Raw genomic sequence first — 22796 nt, 5'->3', positions numbered from 1 at the left:
ACATTCTACCTTCCATTAGAGGAGTAATCTGTGATGCTACATAGGGCTGCTAAAACTCTGTAGTTAGTGGATCTAAGAAAAATCAATTCACATGAAAGTACAGGAGGAGGAAAACATGACTTAGAGGAAACTTGGGGCTGCTGACGCTGTTATACTGAAATATCTGTGCCCGTAATGCCTCCCCTGCCCCAAGCCATTCCCAGGCTGTTTGATCTTCCTGTTTACTGTAATCTTGCTTCTCTGGGAATTATTTCTGTCTTCTCAGAGACACTGTCTCCCCAATGCAGAAAGGGCTTGCTAGGTATTCAGTAGTAATGTTGAGCATATTAGGGACTTTGTTTTTCAATTGTGTGTGTGTGTGTGTGAGAGAGTGTGTGTGTGTGTGTGTGTGTGTGTGTGTGTGTGTACATAAAAATGCTGAGCAATATGAAATTCTAAGCTATATATTAATAATTGAAATTTCAGTAACTAGGAAGAGTTTTGAGATATAGTTCCACATGGCTTCATTGTATTATCTGCTTATGGCTACATTTGAAGTTAGACCTGAGTATCACAGTGAAATTTGTGGTGAAAAAAGTATTATCCAACTTTCTCTAAAAGAAAAAAATGTATAACCCAGAGAAGTTCAGGTAAAATAATACCTAGAAACATTAAACCAGGGTAGACACTGCAAAGGAAAGAGAACAAATGTGAGAGAAAGATTGTACTTGCAAGATGGGCTGTAGGAAACACTTTCTAGTGGGGGGTGGGAATTGTACATGAAGCAAACTAGACCTGCTCAGAGTTGTCCCCAGTAGAGTTTTTAATAAGGGATTCTCCTCCACTCCCAGAATTGATTCAGTTGTTTGTTTTCTATAGCCTTTCTCTGAGAACTTGCTAATAGAAATGAGCAGGGGCCTCTCCATTCCTTCCTCTCCATCTTAAAATGGTCACCTTTGCCACCTTGTTTGCTTGAGTCCTTCAAGCCGCAGCTTCTCCCTGTGGCCTTCCAGCTCTAATCTCCTTATAGGCATAGCGCCATGGCAACGGACCCAGCCTGGAGCCCAGGAACCTTGTTTGTGTTACCTGAGGGGCTAGATGCAGCCTGAAGGAGGAGAAAAAGGAATACTAGCTACTATCCTGCAGACTGTTTGGATGAACATGACTTTTTTATCTGTTGTTTGTGTTTCTGTTCTGCTTCTGTCGAAGACTTGAAATAACACCTGGAAAACATTTATCCAAAGATGTTATCAGTAACTGAAGGCAGCAGGGAACCATCTATCGGTTCCTGTCTTCTAAACAGAGAGTTGTTTTCTGAGATGTAGTTCAGAAAGTGACTTGCTATACCGGGACATGTGGCACCGCTATGATTTGGGGTTGCACTGCCAGGTGGCTGTACAATTGCTTCATGTAGGTAGATGTTTATTTTGTTTAAAATAAGTTAATTTATGCTTTAGAAAATTTTCCTAGAGAATTCAAATAATAAAAAGTAAGCCTTTGTCATACTCCTATTTTAAATATGTTTTCATCTTTCCCGTTGAGAGGCTCACCCCAGAGCATGGGAGGCTTTTCCTTTCTAGCAACTCCTCCTGGGAAAAATGCGCTAGAATTATTGTTTTATATGTTTACAAAAGATCACAGTGTCCTGTTTTCTTCAACCAGGCTTCCTATGCAGCATATTGGGAAACGTTGTATGATAAAGTACAATTTTTTTAGCATTTAGTTATTTATAGTTGATGTGCTATATTTGCAGTATATAACATGTCATTGTCTTATCACATAGAACAAAGGGAAATAAATGTGGGGCTGTTACATTGTTAAATTGTTACATACAAAATATTAGGTGGTATTTGTCCCTTTTGTGCATCTTTGCCTTATCAATGGAAAATATAAATGTTGACTTTTTTACTTTAAAAATTGCTGACTGTCAGAATACATGTTTTTCAGCCTAAACTTCAAATGTGGTTTATTATTTTTATGGAAAGAAGAAGGGCTAAAATCCTTATTGCTTAAAATGTGCTTATCTTATGGAGTTTCATTAAACAATGTTAGAATAGAGACAGAAGTTAGAGAGCAGCCTTAGTGCTAGTTTCCTAGATCTCATTATTTTATAATTTAACTAAAAGCTACTCTGGCATTAAGCATTTCAGTTCCTTTTAGTGTTGATGTGGTTATTTCAAGGAAATAAATTAAGCCATTTATTTAATGTGTTTTATAAAAACAAATGTCTTTACACAAGGCATTTCTTTTTATCCTTACTGCTAAGTACTTCTGCTTGAAATGTATGTGTGTAACTCTGGATGTTTCAGTCAACAGATACTATAATTATTGCATAAAACTGTATGGTCATCCAGTTTTGGATTCAGGAATATTATGCTTTATATTGTTTGACTCCATTAATTCTTTCAAGAGAAAGGTAGTGAAGTACTAGTTCCTATAGTGACAAGAGTCGTGATTTCCAGCATTCTTTTTTAAAACAACTAGGAAGCAAAATCAGACAGGATGCCTAAATGGTGTCTTCTAGATGAGAGTTTGGGCTTTTTTTTTTTTCATGGTGGAAGGTTTTTCAAGGAGCTTAATTCTTTATTCATATTTATACTGTAAAGCATGGATAGAATCAAAAGCTTACCAGAAAAGAATCCCATATTGAGATGGAAATCAGGCCTTTGAAAGACAGAGTCTTGTGCTAAAAAGTGTGTCTTCAACTCTGTGTGTGTATGTGTATGTGTGTGTATGTGTGTTTATTCTGCAAAAGTAGAAAGAAACAAAGTGAGAATTCAGCCACTATTATTTTGTCAATGACAGAAGAGGATAAAGCTATAGCATGGGGAAAAAAAAGAAATAATTTGTCTTTTGGCAATACCTTTGCATGAAAAAGAATATGTAAGATAACCTAAATAGTATATATTTCTCCATATTCCAAGGTAGGAATGAGGAGTAAACAGTGTCTGTAGTAGAGCTTTGAGCTCCCTTGAGACAAGTAAAATTGTAGTATGTATTTATGCTTTATTGAAAAAAAGTGTATGTGCACTCACATATATATATAGTTTATATTTGCTGCATGAATATGATTATTGTTGTTATAGATTAACTAGTAATTTGTTCCTCATTTATTTTCTTTCCTTAGGCATGTGTACATTTGTTGTAGCCTCCATTGCATCAGACCTTCATTTCCTTGTTGGCTTAGGTTACACTACCTTAAATATCTTTTTCTACTTTTAGGTCTCGTGGGCTCCCTAAACTGAAAGAGTCACGTTCCCATGAATCCTTGCTGAGCCCATGCAGTGCAGTAGAATGTCTGGATCTTGGTAGAGGGGAGCCTGTATCCGTGAAGCCACTCCACAGTAGCATTCTGGGACAAGACTTCTGCTTTGAGGTAAAAAAAAAAAAAAAAATAGAAAGAAGAGCAGTTAAACAACAAGCAGATTTTCTGTCCAGTAACTTTGTGATTTCATTACGGTGATATTGATGATGTGATTATCTTAACTGGTTTTCAGTTCTGAAAATTACCTACTTATTGGAAAAAGTTGGACATTTGTACTTAAAAAGTTATTAATGATAGCTTCTCCTTCCTTTTATTCTTGTCTGCTTTCCAAAAAATTGGATTCCTAGTACATTCTCAGCAGAGGTCACAAGACTAGCAATAATTTATTAAATTAGCATATTAATTTTTTAGTATTGGTAAGGATGTCCCTCACTATGTTATTATTTTTCTCCTGAAAACCTCAGTCCTCAGTTTTAATGTTTTTTTAAGGAAATTGACCTAAACCATAATTTTTCTAACTACGATGTAAATAGTTCAAGATCTGGGATCATGTCTTATTTATTTTTGTAATCTTCTACACCTAGCTCAGTCTCTAGCACATTGCAGGTGCCTAGTTTCTTAAGTAAATTGCTCTTCACTAGAAAATTATGGCTATCATTTTTTATAAGGTAGTTTCTCCCTTCCAAATTAAATATACACTATTGGCCATTTACAAGTTAAATTTGAAAACTATGTGTACGTATATATACACACGTATACATATATATAAAAAATTATTAGAGTTAGGATTCGATTAACAAGAACTTACTAAGTGCCTAGTGTGAGTCCTACAGCAGATGTTGTAGAAGGTGAAAGATGTTTGGTTCCTATTCTTATGGACCAGCGCCATCCAAAAGAAATATAACGCAAACCACATATGTAGTTTTAAATTTATTTAACGCAAATATTGTCATTGCAACATGCACTGTAAAAATTATCAATGAGAAATTTTACATTATTTTTTGGTGCTAAATCTTTAATATCTAATGTATATTTTATAGCTACAGCACTATCTCAATTTAGACTAGCCACATTTTAGATACCCACTAGCCACATAAGGCTAGTAGCCGCCATATTGGACAGAGCATATTATCTGATCTGATTCACTAGGTTATAAGCTGAGATCGAGTTAACATGTAAGCAAACTTCAGCAATTTGGGCAGGTCATTTATTGGTCTTCCATTTTATAAAAATCACTTGAACTTTCCCATATTTATGAAGCTTAGCTCAATAGGTTGGGTACCAAGCCCAGTGTTTGGTGCTAGACATATAACAACATTTCACTTTTTAAGGACTTTGATAATAGTGGTAAGGCTAACCTAATAAATGACTGGAAATCAACAGTCTGGTTGCCTAGTGAAAGAAAACATGGGTTCCAAAGACAGTAATGCAATAATGGTAACTCTTTTCTATTTCATTTAATACCCTTCTATTATATTATAGTGAAGTCAGTCTCAAAAAATCTAATAAGCTGTTTCAGAGACCCTCTTCCCTTTTTAGTTATTTTTTATTAACTCGCTCAGAATTGAGCATGTTCATTTGCAGGTAATTTAAGATGTTGCCTAAAGGGTTTTAATTTTGATTCTTCTTAACCGTAGGCCAGTTTTAGTTTCTTCAGCTGAATTCAAAATGGCCTTTGTTCTCATACCTGGAAATGAGTGTGTACGCTACGCTACCTAAGCAAAAAGTGAATGTACGTATAGGTACCACAAAACTAGCAAAGATCATTTTAGTTTCATGTAATGTGATTTGGGCTCATAACATACCTCTAACTCTTCAGTGACAAAAACTAAGAAGATAGAGTCCCCAAATCCTATGTTTTCTTTTCCTTATCTGTAACCTTTATGTTGAAGGTCACCTACTTAAGTGGAAGTAAGTGTTTCAGCTGTAACTCTGCTTCAGAGAGAGATAAGTGGATGGAAAACCTTCGTAGGACAGTTCAACCTAATAAGGTAATGGTAGCTTTGCGTGTCTAAAATGTGTATAAGTTTGTAAGCACTAAGTTGATAGACGGTAAATGTAATAATAATCCATGCAGTAATAATTTTTATAGAGCTTTAGAGTTGTAAAGTGCATGTATATATTAGGCCATTTTAAGCTAAAAATAATCTTACTGCAGATGTTGTCATCATGGTTTTACCAATGTGGATAAGAAGACAAAAAAGTTAAGTGACTTGCCCAAGTCAGAAGCTAGTACATGATAGAAAAGGGACTAGAACAACAGCTTCTTAACTATTTATTTCTTTTTTATCTGCAAAATTTAGTCCAGTTGCCGCTTGGCTGGCTATATGAAAACTTGCCATTACAAGATGATATTTTCTTAACCCAAGTAAAATAGAATAGATGTGGTTCTTTAAGATTCTGGTACACGGAGGGTGGGAGGGTGGGTGCAGGATAAAAACTTACCTATGGGGTACAGTGAACACCATTCTGGTCAGATGGGCACACCAAAAGCCCTGACTTAAGCATTATACAAGATATCCATGTAATAAAAACACCTGTACCCGTTTAAAAAAAAAAAAGATTCTGATACATTCTGGTTTAGAGCTTGCTATTATCCTAATCAATGAGATAGCAATCCCTTTCATTATTTGCTTCATTATGTATACCCTTAATAAGAGTACATAATCAGCGTCACATACTTTAAAAGGAAAATGTTTTCTTTCTGGGATATCATATCTCAAATTCAACTTTGTTGCCTCTTTATAGGACAATTGCAGACGAGCTGAAAATGTTCTCCGTTTATGGATCATTGAAGCCAAGGACCTTGCCCCTAAAAAGAAATATTTCTGTGAACTGTGCCTTGATGATACCCTCTTTGCTCGTACAACCAGCAAGACCAAAGCAGATAATATTTTCTGGGGCGAACATTTTGAATTCTTCAGCCTTCCACCTCTTCATAGTATCACCGTTCACATTTATAAGGATGTGGAAAAAAAGAAAAAAAAGGACAAGAATAATTATGTAGGGCTAGTTAACATCCCCACTGCCAGTGTGACTGGTCGCCAATTTGTAGAAAAATGGTATCCAGTGAGTACACCTACACCCAACAAAGGAAAGACAGGAGGACCTTCTATTCGGATTAAATCACGTTTCCAAACTATCACCATTCTGCCTATGGAGCAATACAAAGAATTTGCAGAATTTGTCACCAGCAACTACACCATGCTGTGTTCTGTCCTTGAGCCAGTAATTAGTGTGAGAAATAAAGAGGAGTTGGCTTGTGCCTTAGTGCACATTCTTCAAAGTACTGGCAGAGCCAAGGTAAGTGGAAAAGGGGCTGGCATTACGTGAACTCTCTGCCTGACCTTTTACAAAGAGACAAAGATATGGATGCTATAGAGATCCAATTTAGAGAATTGTGCTTTGCTATTGCTCAAAACAAGAAGAAAAATAAAAAGAATTAAGAAGAAAACCTATTAGCAGTTCTTGGATCCAGAAAAGATAGGGATTATAAAACTGAAAAAGTAAAATGGAGAGACCAACAAATATTTATATAAAGTCCATTTGCATGAAAGATAGATGCCATAGCCAGCTCTTTATTTTCTGAAAAAATAAATGGTAGGATCAGCATGATAACCCCACGTTGTGTTCAGAATTCTGTGTGTTTAGTTCTAGAGTGTTGTATGGTGGTTTTCTTCCTCACTGTATGTTGTTGAAGATTAACTGATGACTTTATCCCCTAGGCACAGAAGGAGGTATTCCAGAAGCATGCTGGGTATTAGTAAGAGTCCTCATGGGATTAAAATCCATATTTGGAATAAAATTACCAAGGGATGTTGTACAGTTGGTAGTTGTTTCATGATAGATTTATTTCAGCCTGGATAGAAGTAAAAATGCAGGAAGATAAAGAAAAATACTCTGGTTGTAGGAAGAACCGCCACCAATTGATAGAACCTTTGACCTCTGAAGCATATTCTCTTAACTAGGCTGAGTCTCCATATATTATATGCAAACTGGTCATGATAAAATTATATTTTAGATCCAGAGAGGTTCACAACTAGAATAATTTATATAGAACTATAAACATTAAAATAAAGCGATATTAGGATTTCTTGATATAAATCAGTTTAAACATAATTTAGGTACAATAAACTACACCCATTTAAAGTGAAAAAGTTCAGTGAGTTTTGATATATTATGTACCCATTGAAACCACCACCATAATCAAAATACAGATATGTTATCATCACCCCCAAAAGTTTCCTCCTGTCACTTAGCATAAATTTTAGTAGTCATTCCCAAGTCTACAGCTCTTTTCTACTGTTGCACTGGCCCAAAGTAAGTCCTATTAATATTTAAAATGCTTAATTTTAAAGTAAACCAGTGTATTCCCTTTGTTTGGGGGTTTAGAGCCTTTGAAATATCCAATAAATATATAACATTCAAAATATATGATGTACTTCAAACTGAACAATAATGAACATTGGTTTTATATCAACTTCTTTAAAATTGTTGAGGAATGAAGCAGCTGTTTCTTCAAGGTTTTATTTGTCCTTATGCCATTCTTCTGTATGGATGGATGGGTAGATGGACAGACAGCCTAGAAAATGAGTTCAGGTGATGAGTTTAAGAAATTCCATGTTGATACTAGGGACCAATTTGTAACTTTTTTTTTTTTTTTTTTTTGAGTCAGAGTGTCACTTTGTTGCCCTGGCTAGAGTGAGTGCCGTGGCGTCAGCCTAGCTCACAGCAACCTCAAACTCCTGGGTTTAAGCGATCCTACTGCCTCAGCCTCCCGAGTAGCTGGGACTACAGGCATGCGCCACCATGCCTGGCTAATTTTTTCCATATATATTTTAGTTGGCCAGCTAATTTGTTTCTATTTTTAGTAGAGACGGGGTCTCGCTCTTGCTCAGGCTGGTCTCAATCTCCTGACCTCAAGCGATCCACCCACCTCGGCCTCCCAGAGTGCTAGGATTACAGGCGTGAGCCACCACGCCCAGCCCAATTTGTAACTTTTATACAATAAACACCTAATATATACCAGAGACTGTTAGATGCTTTGGATGTTGTGGTGAGCAAAAATAGACACTGTCCTTGGCTTTATGGGGTTTACAGTTTTCTGGGGAAAACAGATATTAATGTGAATCAGGTAATCACAGAAGTAAATGAGTGATTACAGTGAGGGCGGCAGGGTGGAAAGACATGTGGTGTCGTGGAAGGTGGAGCAAGCAGGCCTGGCCAGCTCCCGGGAGCATTGGTCAGGCAAGGTTCACAGAGGAAGTGATCTGTGAACTAAGATCCAAAGCCTCCCAGGAATAACACCACCACAGTGGGGGCAGGAGCGAGGGCGGCTGTTCGGGCTGTTCGTTAAAAAAAGGCTTTGTGGTGAATAGTAAACAATGTGTGCTGTTATAGAAAGGGCTTGGTATATTGCAGGCCCTAAAAAGAAAGCCCTTGAGGCTGGAGCAGAATGCAGAGAAAGGCACAAGGCAAAGCTGGAAAGGTAGGCAGAGACAGACTTGTAGGGTGCATGCAGAATTATGGTCTTTATCAAAAGTGCAGTGGAAAATCTTTGGAGGAATTTTAAACTTAGGGGTAGTGACACCTAAGATTTTATGCTGATTGTTTTTTTTTCTTTCAAGCAAATCTGGTAGGTTTAGTTTTAAAGCAGCATAACGCAGGATGTCTGATATTTCATTAGTCTCTTCTAATGTATATTATTTATTCAGTTGCTTTCTGCCTGATTGAACATTATTCTACCAGGATTTTCTGACTGATTTGGTGATGTCTGAGGTGGATCGTTGTGGAGAGCATGATGTCTTGATCTTCAGAGAGAACACCATTGCCACCAAGTCCATCGAGGAATACCTCAAGTTGGTGGGACAACAGTATCTTCATGATGCACTGGGTATAAAAGAGAAAAACCTGTATTTTCTTTTCTTTCCCTTTCGATTTTAAGTTATTTTACCCTCATAAAACAAACAAATTGAGCTCAAATTCTGCGTGTTATTTAGTTCCAGTGGACTAGAGTATTAAGGTTTGCGTTTCAGCTGTAAGAAGTTCAGTACTTACCAGTGGAGTAACAATAGATTGGTTTATCATATGTGCAGAAATAGAAAGCCCATCAGCATAAATAGCTTGCCCCAGGCCTCCAAGTTCATGATTCTGGGATACACAATTATATCAGTGGGTGCCACTGCTAGACCTGAGGTGGCCTGTTTTCCTCAAAGTGTTCAGTATTTATATCATAATATAAATATAAGTCTTGAGAGTGTTAACCTAACATTTGTTATTATGCATACAAAATTTTAATCAAAAGTGAAGAAACTCTTGCCAGTTCCCAAAACTCCCCCACAGATTTCTGCCTTCAAGGTCTGTAGAATTTTTAACATAACTAATTTTTGACCAATCAATTGTTCTTGCTGACAGGGCCACTCACTTGCAGTTTCAATTTGGTCATGAAATTCAAGCATTAACCACTAGAGTAAGGCACTGTACTGGGCACTTGGATACACATCATGATAGAGCAGAAGGAGGTTCCTTGAAAGAATATAGAGAGCAGCACTGTCCTGTCGAAACATAATGTGAGCCATGTGTGAGTCATTTTTATTTATCTATTTTTATGGAATTTTAAATTTTCTAGTGGTCACAAAATAAAAAGAGTGAAGAGAAACAGGTGAAATGAACAACATTAACTCAATATATCAAATATCATTTAATAGCTAATCAATACAAAAGTCAGTAATTAGATATTTACTTTTCATGCTCTTTGAAATTCGGTGTGTATTTTACATTTTTTGTGCATTTCAGTTTGCACTAGCCCCATTTCTAGTGCTCAGCAGGCACAAGTGACTATCAAGAGTAGACAGTGAGTAAAGGTATGTCAAATGACTGGAGAGATGTTTGCCCTCAGGGAGCTTACAGTAAAGGCTATACCTAAAAAGAGAGAAATTCTGGTTTTTTCCAAAGAATTTTAAAAAATGACTCCAGCTGATAAAATGTTTAAATTTCCTATTTGCAATACATTTATGTTGTGTATGTAGCTTGAAGGGAAGAAAGGTTGTATATATACAGACATTGGGTAAGGGCAGGGATAGGGATTAGCAAAGGGAAAAGAACCACATAAACAGAAAGGGCTTAGTTGTGGGAGAGAACCAAGTGTGTATGGAATAAAACCTTTTAGCTGAAAAAAAGGCATGAAAGAGACAAGTGAACAATAAAAAGATTAGGAAATAATTAGAACCAGTTTGTTAAGAGCCTTGAATGCTGGGGTGAGGGCTTAGACTTTACAGTAATCCTACTGTAAAGTTTTATAAAGCTACTGAAAGTTTTGAGCTGAGTGTTTTCAATGGAATTAATTTAACAGGCTGATGAAGACAGACTGGTGAAGAATGCCACTGGAAGCAGAGAGATCAGTTTAAGAAGCCATCATAATAAGGAAGGCAAGAAATAATGAGACTCTGAATTAGGGTAATCACCATGGTTAGGAATAGAGAAAACGATGGGTATGAGAAATATTAAAGTTGAACTGATAGTAATCAGCAGCTTTTTCAGTTTGTTGGGATGGGAGGAGGGAACAAATATTACAGAGAATTTGGGGCCTTTGTGAGTGACTAGATGGATGATGAGATTCTTAACAGAAATAGGAATCAAAAAGAGGGGTAATGATATTTCCACTTCATATATATTCAGTTTGAAGTTCTAGGAGGAAATCTCAGGGGCTTTAAGTACGAAAGCTAGACAGGGCATCTGTGTAGCTGGCGGTTAGAAATTTTGGACTAACCCGAGTGGAGGGATTAAATACAGCTATGAGATTACCAGAGCAGAAAGAGAATAGAGCCAAAGGCAGATCTTAGTGTACCTGGGTTTATGGCATAAAATGAAGAAGAGGAATCAGAAGTGATCAGAGAGAGCGTACAAAAAGGAAAGAAAACCAGCAAAATACTTAGTCCTGGACACCAATAGAGAAGAGACTATCAATAGAGTCAGAAATTATGGAAGATAAAGAAAAAAATGGATATTGCATTTGACGACCTAAAGATCACGTGTGATGCTCAGATTGGTATGAGGAGGAAGGGAGCCCGGTTGTAAGGGGTAAGAAGTGAATTCCTGATCAAGAAATAGGACCGTTGTGTTGCATGAAGCAGACTCACTGTAGTACAGCAGCCTCTAACCTTTCTGGCACCAGGGACTGGTTTCATGGAAGACAACTTTTCCATGGATAGGGAGGTGGGTGTGGTGGGGGGAGGCAGTGATGGTGGCCCGGTTCCTAACAGGCATGGGCCAGCACTGGGCCACAGCCCAGGGGTTGGGGACATTGGCTGTAGTAGCAATTAATTTCTACTCTGAAGAAATAAGTTTTTTCTCTTCCTGCTTATCTTCATATTCTTTTCTCTAAGTCATGTACTTTAGTCTGACATTAGGAAAGGTACAGAGAGAGGTTCATAGTCTCATTTACACAAAGAGCTTGTTATAGTCATAAATTATATCATAGTTTGCTTTAATAATTTGTATTGTCTTATGAAAGACAACAATGAAGCATCTCAAATAGTATTCTCCATTCTGCGGATATAGGGGTGAATATTTATTGACCAACTACTTCTTCAAAATCAATTATTTGTATTCTAAAATTCAGTGTGCTAAACAGGATTTCTGAATGAAATAATTTTCAGAATGAAAAGTGGATACAAGTCCTTTGATAGGACAGTGAATAACTAAATAGCTGATTGACTCAATGAGGCATGAAAATTAATTCAGTGAGCATGGGAAGAAATTCAAGTAACCCTTCAAAGATCTCCGTAATAATATTTGTAATCCAAGAGCAAGGGCCAGGGTAGTAAAAACAGTTGCAGGTTCCAAAAGCATAAACAGAATTCATTGGTAAGCTTCTTCAGGCAAGGATTGTATTGTCTTCTTATGAAAGTTTTGCTATGTTTCATACACTTTGGGCAGAAAATAAATGCTATTTCCAGACTGGAGAATTCTCAGAGAGAATTTATCTTAAAATCTGCAAGTAATATTGTACAATATCTACCTGCTTCTTAGCCAGTCTTTATTTATCTAGATTAAAACATTCTTCCTGCGCAGACTCTACCTCATTTAGACTTACATCTTCCATTTGTTAGCCCCTTTTACCTTTCTGATTGAAATCAGATTGCATTGGTACCCTATGACACACAGGTATGGCACATGCCATCTGTGAGGTATAGAAAAGAAGTCCCTGAAAAGGCCTAGTTTCTATCCTTGGTGGTAGAGGCAAATTCCCCTCAGCAAAAATATGTCCACACCTGTTGACTTATTCCTACATGTGAAATTTTGATATGCTAGATAGTAATGAGTTAATGATCTATACAGAAAACATGTCACAGAGGTCAAAACTCCCATACTGATTAGTAATGTGATCAAGCCTGTGAATAGGCACTGCACCAGCCTGGGCAACATAGTGAGACCCCATCTCCTTTTTAAAAAAGGCAGCGGGGGCAGGGTGGGAGAGGAAAAAAAAGAAAAAAATTTGAAATCATAGAACATTCAGGCCGGGCGCGGTGGCTCACGCCTATAATCCTAGCACTCTGGGAGGCCGAGGCGGGTGGATCGCTCGAGGTCAGGAGTTCGAGACCAGCCTGAGTGAGACCCCATCTCTACTAAAAATAGAAATAAAAAATATTATCTGGACAACTAAAAATATATATAGAAAATATATATAGAAAAAAATTAGCCGGGCATGGTGGCACATGCCTGTAGTCCCAGCTACTCGGGAGGCTGAGGCAGTAGGATCACTTAAGCCCAGGAGTTTGAGGTTGCTGTGAGCTAGGCTGACACCACGGCACTCACTCTAGCCCGGGCAACAAAGTGAGACTCTGTCTCAAAAAAAAAAAAAAAAAAAAAAAAAAAGAACATTCAAAGACTTAACATGTAAACAACATACCGAGCACTCCCTTTGGTTTTTTTTGGGGGGGGCGGTGTTTTAAGGCAAAAGAGCAAAACTTAAATAGTTTTTTGAATGCCTTAATAATTTTGATCAAGTAAGCACCTTCTAAGTATAAATCAAGAAAATCTCCTTCCAATGTGGTATATTCTGCATTTTCAGATAATGGGTTAATGTTTCAAAAGTGAAAATAATTTTCTCTGTTTTGGAGAATTTTAAATGTATCATCATTAGGGAAAAAAAACTTTTTAGGCTGGTACCATAGACAATCCACTTCTGGGCCCTCGAGTTATTTATTTGGCTCTTTTCTTAAAGAATAAAAGGAAAATATTATTAATATCCACATTATTTATTAGCATTAGTATTGTTTCCCTAGAATATAACCTAAAAGAACCTAATAGAATATTTAGGGTACAAATTTAGAGTTTGGCCAATTTTTACATGGGATATTTGACATTAATTGCTTAGTTTTAAATTTAGGTACTCTTTAAATTAGGTAAATTTGTGGAGGCACATAGCATAGGAAACATGGAGAACATGTTGCATATATATCTTGTGAGAACTGGTAGTATTTTAAAAAGCGTTTTACTAGTTTTGGCCATTTGACTTGATGAAAAGTTATTGGAAAGTTGGTACGTACGAAAGTTGTTTGTACATAACAATGCTTTTGTAGGGAGCCCCTACTAAATGTCAGCTGCTTTTCACGCACAGTTCTGACCCTCACCACAACTCTGCCAGGCGGTGTTAGTAACAGTGGTTTATACATAAGACAGCTGAACCTCAGACTCGCTTAGTGGCTTTTCAAGTCCCAACAGTTAGTTAAATGATGGATCCAGAATTTGATCCTAGATCTTGCTGACTCCAAAGCCTTAAATCTTTCTGTGTACCACTTGCTTTTCTGTGTACTGCTTTGCTTCCTGTTCTCCAAGCATTTTTCTTCCAAATTATTGCTTCTCATCCATTGTCATAGCTATTTTTAAAAGTTTTCATTTGTCTCAATACTAACCATTTTAATTGAAAATGCTCTTCATGTTGCTGCCGCTTCTTAATTTTGCAGGAATTATTGTTCACTTTTATGAACTCTGTTATAACTAGCCCGAACCTTGGGAATAAAAGCATATTTGGAAGGATCTTTGAAAGGTCTATTCTTCTTTTGTGAAGACCTATAAAAAACCAAGAAGACATGACTGATAAATATTTATTGAACACCTGCAATGTTTGGGGAGCTGTTTAAGAGACTCGGGATTTGGACATGAGTAAAACCTAGTTCCTAACCTCCAAGGGAATTCAGCCTAGAAACGAGACAGACAAATAAGCACAAAACAGTATGAAACACAGATCAGTAGAAAATATACAAGATATAGTGTATAGTGGAGAATGAACAGGTAAGGTAGCAATTTGTTCTTTCTGAGAATAGTGGGCTTATCTTCATAGAGGACAGGCTATATGCACAGGGCTTCTGAGCTACATTTATATGGAAAAACATATGCAGATCGTGTAAGGAGATCTTCTGCTGCAATTTTGTGCTACATTGAATGACTGTCCCCATTACAAGAGGTAAGCCTAGAGACCCTTACTCACTTCTGGGTTAGGCACCAACATTAGCACTTAAAACCTTAGGTGGGCTATTCAAGCTTGCGTTATTTTTTCTTCTAGCATGACAACAACAGTTACTCCAATAGAGCAAGCCTTATAACAAATAACAAGTTTATGCTAATAAAATATATTTGTGGGTTCAGTTAAAAGATACTATATTGTCTAAGGTAGTATTACTATTTTATAAATACTGCAATGATGATGTTAGTGATTGCTGTTATTCCACTTCCAGGATAAGGAAAATAAATGTGATATATGGGATGTGGCAACTCTTGGGTTCCAAAGCAGTGGCCCTTCACGGGCAGTCTTTTGTGCCTCCATGTCAGGTCTGAGAAAAGAATTTCCCATTATACATTTTGGGACAGAAATCCTAAATCCTTTTATTCTGTTCAGGACAATACTATTTATAGTTATACTGTCTTTCATTTTCTCTCTTCAAATAGGGGAGTTCATCAAAGCTTTATACGAGTCAGATGAGAACTGTGAAGTGGATCCCAGCAAATGTTCATCTAGTGAACTGATAGACCATCAGAGCAACCTGAAAATGTGCTGTGAGCTGGCTTTCTGCAAGATCATCAACTCTTACTGGTGAGCTTACCTCCTCCTTTGTTTATAGAGTCCTCACGATGTTAACTGATATTTCACAACCAAAGGAGGGGCTTAGGGGAAAAATTGAAAGTTTCTCTAATACAGTCCTATCTAAAATTGAAATCTCCGTTGTAAGCCATATGTGAGTATAATTTTTCCCCAGGATATTAGTACCACAGCCTCTAATACCAAAGTATTTTTCTTGCTTTCTAAAATATTTACTAGAGTTGAACAGATGTGTTCATGAATTTTGATCATTGCTCTAACCCCAGCGGTTGGTGAGATTTGGGAAGATTTTTGATGAACAATCTTTAGAGAGATTATAGTGAACCATATTAAACCAGATGGTTTAGTCAAGAGCTTCATACCATTTTCCCATTTTGTGAAACTAAATTTAAACTAATCCAGAGCTTTGGGTTTGCAGTCTGGCCTTCTGTGAATTTTCTATCTCCTCTCAGCCATCAATAGGGTAGAGCCTCATCCCCAAATCCCTACTGGATCTTCCTCAGAGCCTGGCTCTAGACCAGAGATACATTGGATCAAAGTGGGGTCTTTTGTTCTTTGAGTTATAGTACTCTTATATTTAGAGGTTTTGGTATTTTTTCCTTCCCTAGTGTTTTCCCTCGTGAGTTGAAAGAAGTATTTGCATCGTGGAAGCAGCAGTGCCTGAATCGTGGCAAGCAAGACATTAGTGAGAGGCTCATCAGTGCCTCATTGTTTCTCCGTTTTCTGTGCCCAGCCATTATGTCTCCCAGCCTTTTCAGCCTGATGCAAGAGTATCCTGATGACCGCACATCTCGGACTCTAACTCTTATTGCCAAGGTCATCCAGAATCTGGCCAACTTTGCCAAGTAGGTGATGCTATCATAACCACTTTAAAAATGCATTGTTTAACAAAATGCTTGAGGTCTAAAATTTAGATAGGGATGGGGTGCCTCATCCATCATGTTACCAGATTTTCACAGTGGTATTAATAAAAATAGCAAAAAATTAGAAACAATTTAAATATTTGCTTTATCTAGGAATGGTTAAGTAACATATGGTACATACATTCAGTGGAATATTTGCAACCACTACAAACAGTATTTACAAAGAATATTCAATAATATGGAATTTGATGAAGATAAAATTATATTAAATGAAAAGTACTAATAAAAATATGTTAGTCAAAAAAAAAGTGGGCTACAAAATGGTATATATACTATCATCCCAGAAACAAGAAAACACAAAAATCTGTAAGTATAAAAATGTTGCAAAGAACAGTCAGACAAATTCTGTGGTTACCTTGTCTGGGACAACTGGCCTGGCCACTTCAAAAAATAAAATGAAAAATGCAAAAAGTGGAAGGGGACTGTTCTATTATAGATTAAAAGAGACTAAATGCAATACTTGAAACTTATTTGGATCTTAAATTGGAAAAAAATCTATAAAAGTAATTTTGGGGACGATGGGTGCAATTTAAATATGGACTATATATAAGATGATTCATGAATAATATTTTTTAAAGTATTAGTGGGATAATGGCATTGGTTTATGTAAGAGACATTCCTTATTCTGAAGAAATGCATGCTAAAATATTTAGAGGTTCAAATGGTTCAAAAAAAAAGTATGTATGTCGAAAGAGAGTAAAAGCAAACTTGACAAAATGTTAACAGTTCATTAATGTAGATGAGAGGCATTTGGGTGTTCATTATATATTCTCTCAACTTCTCTATAGGCTTAAAATTTTTCAAAAGAAAGTTAGGAGAAAGCAGTTGAGGAGGAAATGCCCTCACATGTAAACAGCAGATATGCTTTGGTAGTTGAGTATGACAGCCACAATTTTTTCTTTCTACTTTTCATTGTTTTCAAAGTTTTTGCCAATAAGTTTGTATTATTTTTATAGTTTATAGAAAATAATTTCAAGAAATGACTGGGAAGGAATTGCCACTTGCAAAATTGATCGAAGATTTACTCAATATTGAGGCTTAAATAGAAGTTTCTATTAGCAATGTATTGAAGAAAAAATTAGAACTTTAATGAAACAGGCTGTTTTCTAGTATAATATAAAAAGTGACTTTTTTAGAAGTACCCTATTTTAACTTTATATACTTTATGTATGAGCCAATGCAGAAATATACAAATTTGCTCATATTTAAGCTAATTCTGATAAAAATTATTTCTAGTTTATTTTAGAACAGGTTTTACGGACTTAAACTGGGCCCTGAAGATAGCTAGAATTTAGATAGACAAAGAAGAGCAGTTCTTCCCTAGTGGAAATAAATAGCATGAGCAAAGGCTTGGAGAAGAAAAAGAATATAGTATATTTGGGAGACTTTGAAGAAACTAGCAGTGTTGAGGATTTGTGCTGGTGAGCGTTTGGTAGGTGAGTGAGGGCTGTATTACAGAGAAATTTAAATAAATGTTAAAGTTCTGTGTAAAGTCAACTCAAAATGATTATATCTCTTTTCTTGAATATGTTCTTTCTCATTTTTCTCACCCTCTATTTCAGGTTTGGTAACAAAGAGGAATACATGGCATTCATGAATGATTTTTTAGAACATGAATGGGGTGGAATGAAGCGCTTTCTTTTGGAGATCTCTAATCCAGACACCATCTCAAACACCCCAGGCTTTGATGGTTACATTGATCTGGGCCGAGAGCTTTCAGTTTTGCATTCCTTACTATGGGAAGTAGTTTCCCAACTTGATAAGGTAAAGTAGGCTGATGCAAGATAGAGAACTTTAGTGTACCTGGATTCTGGAGAGTATCTACAGAATAATAGCACTTACTCTTTTTGCTAATTGAAAACAAACTTTTGCCCTAGAAGTCTGGTAGTAAATGGTTATCATTTCTGAATAAAATATGTGATCTATGACCATGAAATTCTAGAAAGCCATGAAAGTATTAGTATATATTTTAAATACTCATCTGAATCAATGGCATATATTTCTATAAGTTTATCCATATAGATATAGTACATATCCAAAAACTTATCTAGAAACTAATATTATATATTGGTATATGTAGCCTTATTCATGTATAACAGGATGAGATGAAACCTCATATAGTAATGTCTACCAAAAGTACAGACTTAGGTAAATACTGAGCTTATAATGTTGAAGTAACTTTACCCATGAAAAAATTTCTTTACTGTACAAGTCAGAGAGTTTCATATAATTATTAGTGCTAAGAATCATGTGGGATCTCAAAATCCAGTCTTCTTTCTCCACAGATGTGAATTAAGAATATAGAAAACAATTATCATTTTTAATCATTTGTGTTCTGGTTATAAACTAAGAATTTTATTATATACCACATTAATATGTAAATGTATACCATGCCAATCATTTTCTTCCTTCTGAAATTTTATGAAAAGGAATAGATTTTATAGTAGAAAATAATATAATAGACTTTGGCTAGGTTTATCACAATAATTATTTATTGATGCTTTTGTTTGCTACAGGTACTGTATAAATATGTATGGTGGTATATTAGAATAACTTCAAAAGACAAAGTTATTTTTCTGTGATAAGGACTTATTTGTTTTCCTCCATTTTCCTATTCCTAAAAATGCTGTACCCGTAAAATTTGAAGGGGGATAAAACCTATTAACAAAGACCACTTTCCCGAGGAATCATAAATGGCAGTGTGTTCACCAGTGCTTAAAACACTTGTGAAACAGTCAACCGTACCTTATTCTCAAGGACCCCTCCTTTGCTTTTAGAAATGCTAGCTATATTTTAAGTTACAGCTATGCTGAGGATAAATTTCTCTCATATAAATCATGGCTCAGCATTGTTGAGCAAGTAACAGCATTCTTTAGATGGCATTTGCACCTGTTTGAGTAGGGTAGAAGAGTCTATTGATTGTTGAGAAGACAAAGAAGACCTAAAGACAGCCATGTAACACTGCATAACAGTTGAGGGGACCTAAGATCCCATAAGACTAAGAATTCCCTAAAGAAAAAAATGATTGAGATGGATAATGCAAGGACTGAAGAGTTGTTCCTTGTTGAGTAACTGGATCAGTGAGATGCAAATACAGTTATCTTGTGAAATAGGCCAGGTTTATTCAGGATCAAGGTCTTTTTAATAGGCTTTGTTGTGTAAACACACTTTCTCCTTTTTAATCTCTGTTTGGTCCTGGGAACCAGGAGTACATTCAGACATATCTCATAAACAGTTTATCTGATTTTGCCGTTTAAAAAAAAATTGTCTTACTGATGGAAATTCAGTTGGCAATGGGTCAGGGTTCCCAAGATTGACAGGGTTCCTAACTGTGTGCCCTGCCGTGCTCTGGATCCCTGAATGCAGCACCTTCTTTTATGTTGGCATGCATTTCTCTTCTCATATGATGCCTTTTCTTTGGAAGTTTTGTCACACTAGCTGATCCTCTGATCTTGACATTCTTTTTGGTTAAAAGATGTTTGGTTCTTCCCCTACCCTCCCCCACCTTCATCTACTAGCCTCCCAAAGATTTAGTTTGCTTTGCATGCCTATTTTAGTTGGAATGGCAATAGTTTGGTTGTTTTGAGCATGTCTTTTAATTTTTGTTTGCATAATTCTAATTTCTATTTCCTTTCTTTCCTCAATGTCTGCTGCACCTTGTGCCACCTCCTCCATTCATCTCGACGCCATGGTTCTGCTGCTCCATAACAATGCCTTATGAACCTGCCACTCCCATACACAAACACCTACCCTTCCCTCCAACCTACACCCCTCCATCAATGGGCATCACTGTCCAAAAAAATCTGTGGTGGATGTCGCAATGCTTATTATCCAATTAGGGTGAAAATTCCTTCCTACAGGCGACCGTGGCAAAATTGGGGCCTCTCCCTCGTGTTCTTGCTGACATTACCAAGTCTCTGACTAATCCTACACCAATACAACAGCAACTGAGACGTTTCACTGAGCATAACTCCAGTCCAAATGTCAGTGGAAGCCTCTCTTCTGGGCTGCAGAAAATATTTGAAGACCCCACTGACAGGTATGAAAGAGAGGGTTTGAACTACTGTCTCAGAGAGAGATAACATTTAGATTTGGCAGAAATAACTTATTTGAATTTACAACTTTAATGTCATGAGCAATTAAAAAGACTCATCTGACCTGAGAGCAATCCAATTATTTGTCATAATAATGCTCAAGATCTGGGATAACTTATTTTCTAGAGTGATAGTGTTAAGGTTTAATATAGTCCACAAATGTATAAAAAAACTATGTCTTGCTTAATGGAAGACTAAGGGCTTTATGAAATTGTTATTTTCATACTGATAGCACTCAAAACTCTGGAGGACTTCAGTTAAAACTATTTGATAGCAGGCTGTGTCAGCGGACGGGTAGATACAATGTTGATGCTTACACTTTGTGCCTTTAGCAGGGACCCTTAGTTGTATACTTAGAGCTTCTTTTCTTGAAGGTTTAGAAAGAGCCAAATAAATATGAATTGGAATGCCTTGGGAAGGTTTAAGACCTAACTAGGAAATTATTGGAATTCTAGTAAAAACCGAAGACAATGATGGGGTGGTATACACAATGTTATTCTCCACCTTTGGGGGAAAACTAAAAATGGTGGATTTTATTCTGAGAATTGTAATAATGAAATCTGAGTTTCTAAAGAAGTTTAAGTATCCACACTGGGCCTGTGAACCTACATATGCCTGAAGAGTTCATATTCCTGAACTGAGGAATCTTAACTATGTTGAATTTGTCTCAGTAGAAATTAAGAGTCCCTTCCTTTTCCACAGTGATTTGCATAAACTAAAATCTCCAAGCCAAGACAACACAGACAGCTATTTCAGAGGGAAAACATTATTGCTGGTTCAGCAAGCCTCCTCCCAGAGCATGACTTACTCTGAAAAGGATGAAAAGGAAAGTAGCCTTCCTAATGGTCGGAGCATCTCCCTCATGGACCTCCAGGACACTCACGCTGCTCCAGTGGAACATGCGTCTGTCATGCTTGACGTGCCTCTGCGCTTGACTGGAAGCCAGCTTTCCGTGACCCAGGTGGCCAGCATCAAACAGCTGCGGGAAACCCAGAGCACTCCCCAGAGTGCACCCCAAGTAAGAAGGCCTCTGCACCCAGCCTTGAACCAGCCAGGCAGCCTTCAGCCCTTGTCATTCCAGAACCCTGTCTATCACCTCAATAATCCAATTCCAGCAATGCCAAAGGCCTCTGTAGATTCCAGTTTGGAGAACCTAAGCACTGCCAGTTCCAGAAGCCAAAGTAACAGTGAAGACTTCAAACTCAGTGGACCCAGCAATAGCAGCATGGAAGATTTCACCAAACGTAGCACTCAGAGTGAGGACTTCTCCAGGCGGCACACTGTGCCAGACAGACACATACCTCTTGCTCTGCCACGACAGAATAGCACTGGGCAGGCCCAAATCCGAAAAATGGACCAGGCTGGGTTAGGTGCCCGAGCCAAAGCCCCACCATCCCTGCCACACAGTGCTTCCTTACGAAGCACCGGGAACATGTCGGTGGCATCTGTAGCCCTGATTGCTGAACCCGTGCAGAACGGAAGCCGGTCCCGGCAGCAGTCCTCTTCCTCCAGAGAGAGCCCTGTTCCCAAAGTGAGAGCAATCCAGAGACAACAGACACAGCAGGTAAGGGTGAGCGCTGGAGGGGTCTGGCTTCTACTTGGTCTATTTCCTAGGTTCTCTTACATAAATCATTGGGAAATCCAATGGCTAATAAGATTTCTACTTGAAAGTATTTTCTGTAACCTTTAAGTGGAAAAAGGAACGAAAAAGCTTCTGCCTAGGTGAGACAGCAAGAACATAGTTTGTCCTATCACCCTTAGGAGACTCTAACAAACATGCAAGAGGCCTTCTCTTCGAGTACTACCTCAGTTTGCACTGAGAACAAATCTGTGATGTGGAATGAATAATTAGACCTTTAAAAACTACAAAATCCCATAATATGCTGAAACAAACAAAAAAAAACCTACAACATCTATAGGCCAAACATCTATATATGAGGAATCTGGAAATTAATCTTTCTTAATTTTTTCTTAATCTTCCAGAATAAAGGTTTGCATTCTGAGTCAAGAGCTTAATGTGACTACTCCCCACTCCACCCCACTCTCTCTGGAAATACCAAGTCCCATGTGCGTTTTCCTAGAGATGGCTAGAAAAATAAATAATTGAACACCTGTAGAGGCAAGGTAAAGGAGAGGGTCAAAAGAAGCACAGGTGGTTAACAAGTATTCTAAACATTTGCAAATTCCTTATATTTCTATGTACATGGACAAGCCCAACTAGTATTACACTCAATATGGTACGATTTCCAAACCTTTTTCTTGACAAATGAAAAGGTTAGCTAAGAATTTAATCATTTCTTCCTTACATATTACATTGTGAAGCATCAATACATATTTTTCCCTTTGAAACAAACTAGTAACCTTGGGGCTGTGTGTGTGGTGTGCGTGTGTGTGTGTGTGTGTGTGTGTGTGTGTGTTTATCTTCCATCTAAAAA

At 37.2% G+C, this 22796-nt stretch overlaps 1 protein-coding gene across 3 annotated transcripts in view; it reads left to right on the top strand.

The window, feature by feature from the left end:
• RASAL2 (RAS protein activator like 2) overlaps nucleotides 1-22796 on the top strand; it is a 358050-nt gene that overhangs the window by 312751 nt on the left and 22503 nt on the right. For 2 of the 3 annotated variants that reach the window (XM_045547280.1, XM_045547283.1), the window contains 9 exons: nucleotides 3202-3355; nucleotides 5137-5235; nucleotides 5993-6547; nucleotides 8993-9137; nucleotides 15194-15338; nucleotides 15953-16189; nucleotides 17830-18031; nucleotides 20107-20306; nucleotides 21064-21925. In XM_045547280.1, coding sequence (XP_045403236.1) covers nucleotides 3202-3355; nucleotides 5137-5235; nucleotides 5993-6547; nucleotides 8993-9137; nucleotides 15194-15338; nucleotides 15953-16189; nucleotides 17830-18031; nucleotides 20107-20306; nucleotides 21064-21925 — 2599 coding nt within the window. The remainder of the gene's footprint in view (nucleotides 1-3201; nucleotides 3356-5136; nucleotides 5236-5992; nucleotides 6548-8992; nucleotides 9138-15193; nucleotides 15339-15952; nucleotides 16190-17829; nucleotides 18032-20106; nucleotides 20307-21063; nucleotides 21926-22796) is intronic. The other variant, XM_045547282.1, reaches the window with a different exon arrangement.

This window comes from Lemur catta, chromosome 3 (assembly GCF_020740605.2).
Source record: "Lemur catta isolate mLemCat1 chromosome 3, mLemCat1.pri, whole genome shotgun sequence".
In the NCBI taxonomy this organism is placed as follows: Eukaryota; Metazoa; Chordata; class Mammalia; order Primates; family Lemuridae; genus Lemur; species Lemur catta.
Note: the sequence above shows the minus strand (reverse complement) of the source record. Positions and strands in the feature narration are given on the sequence as shown.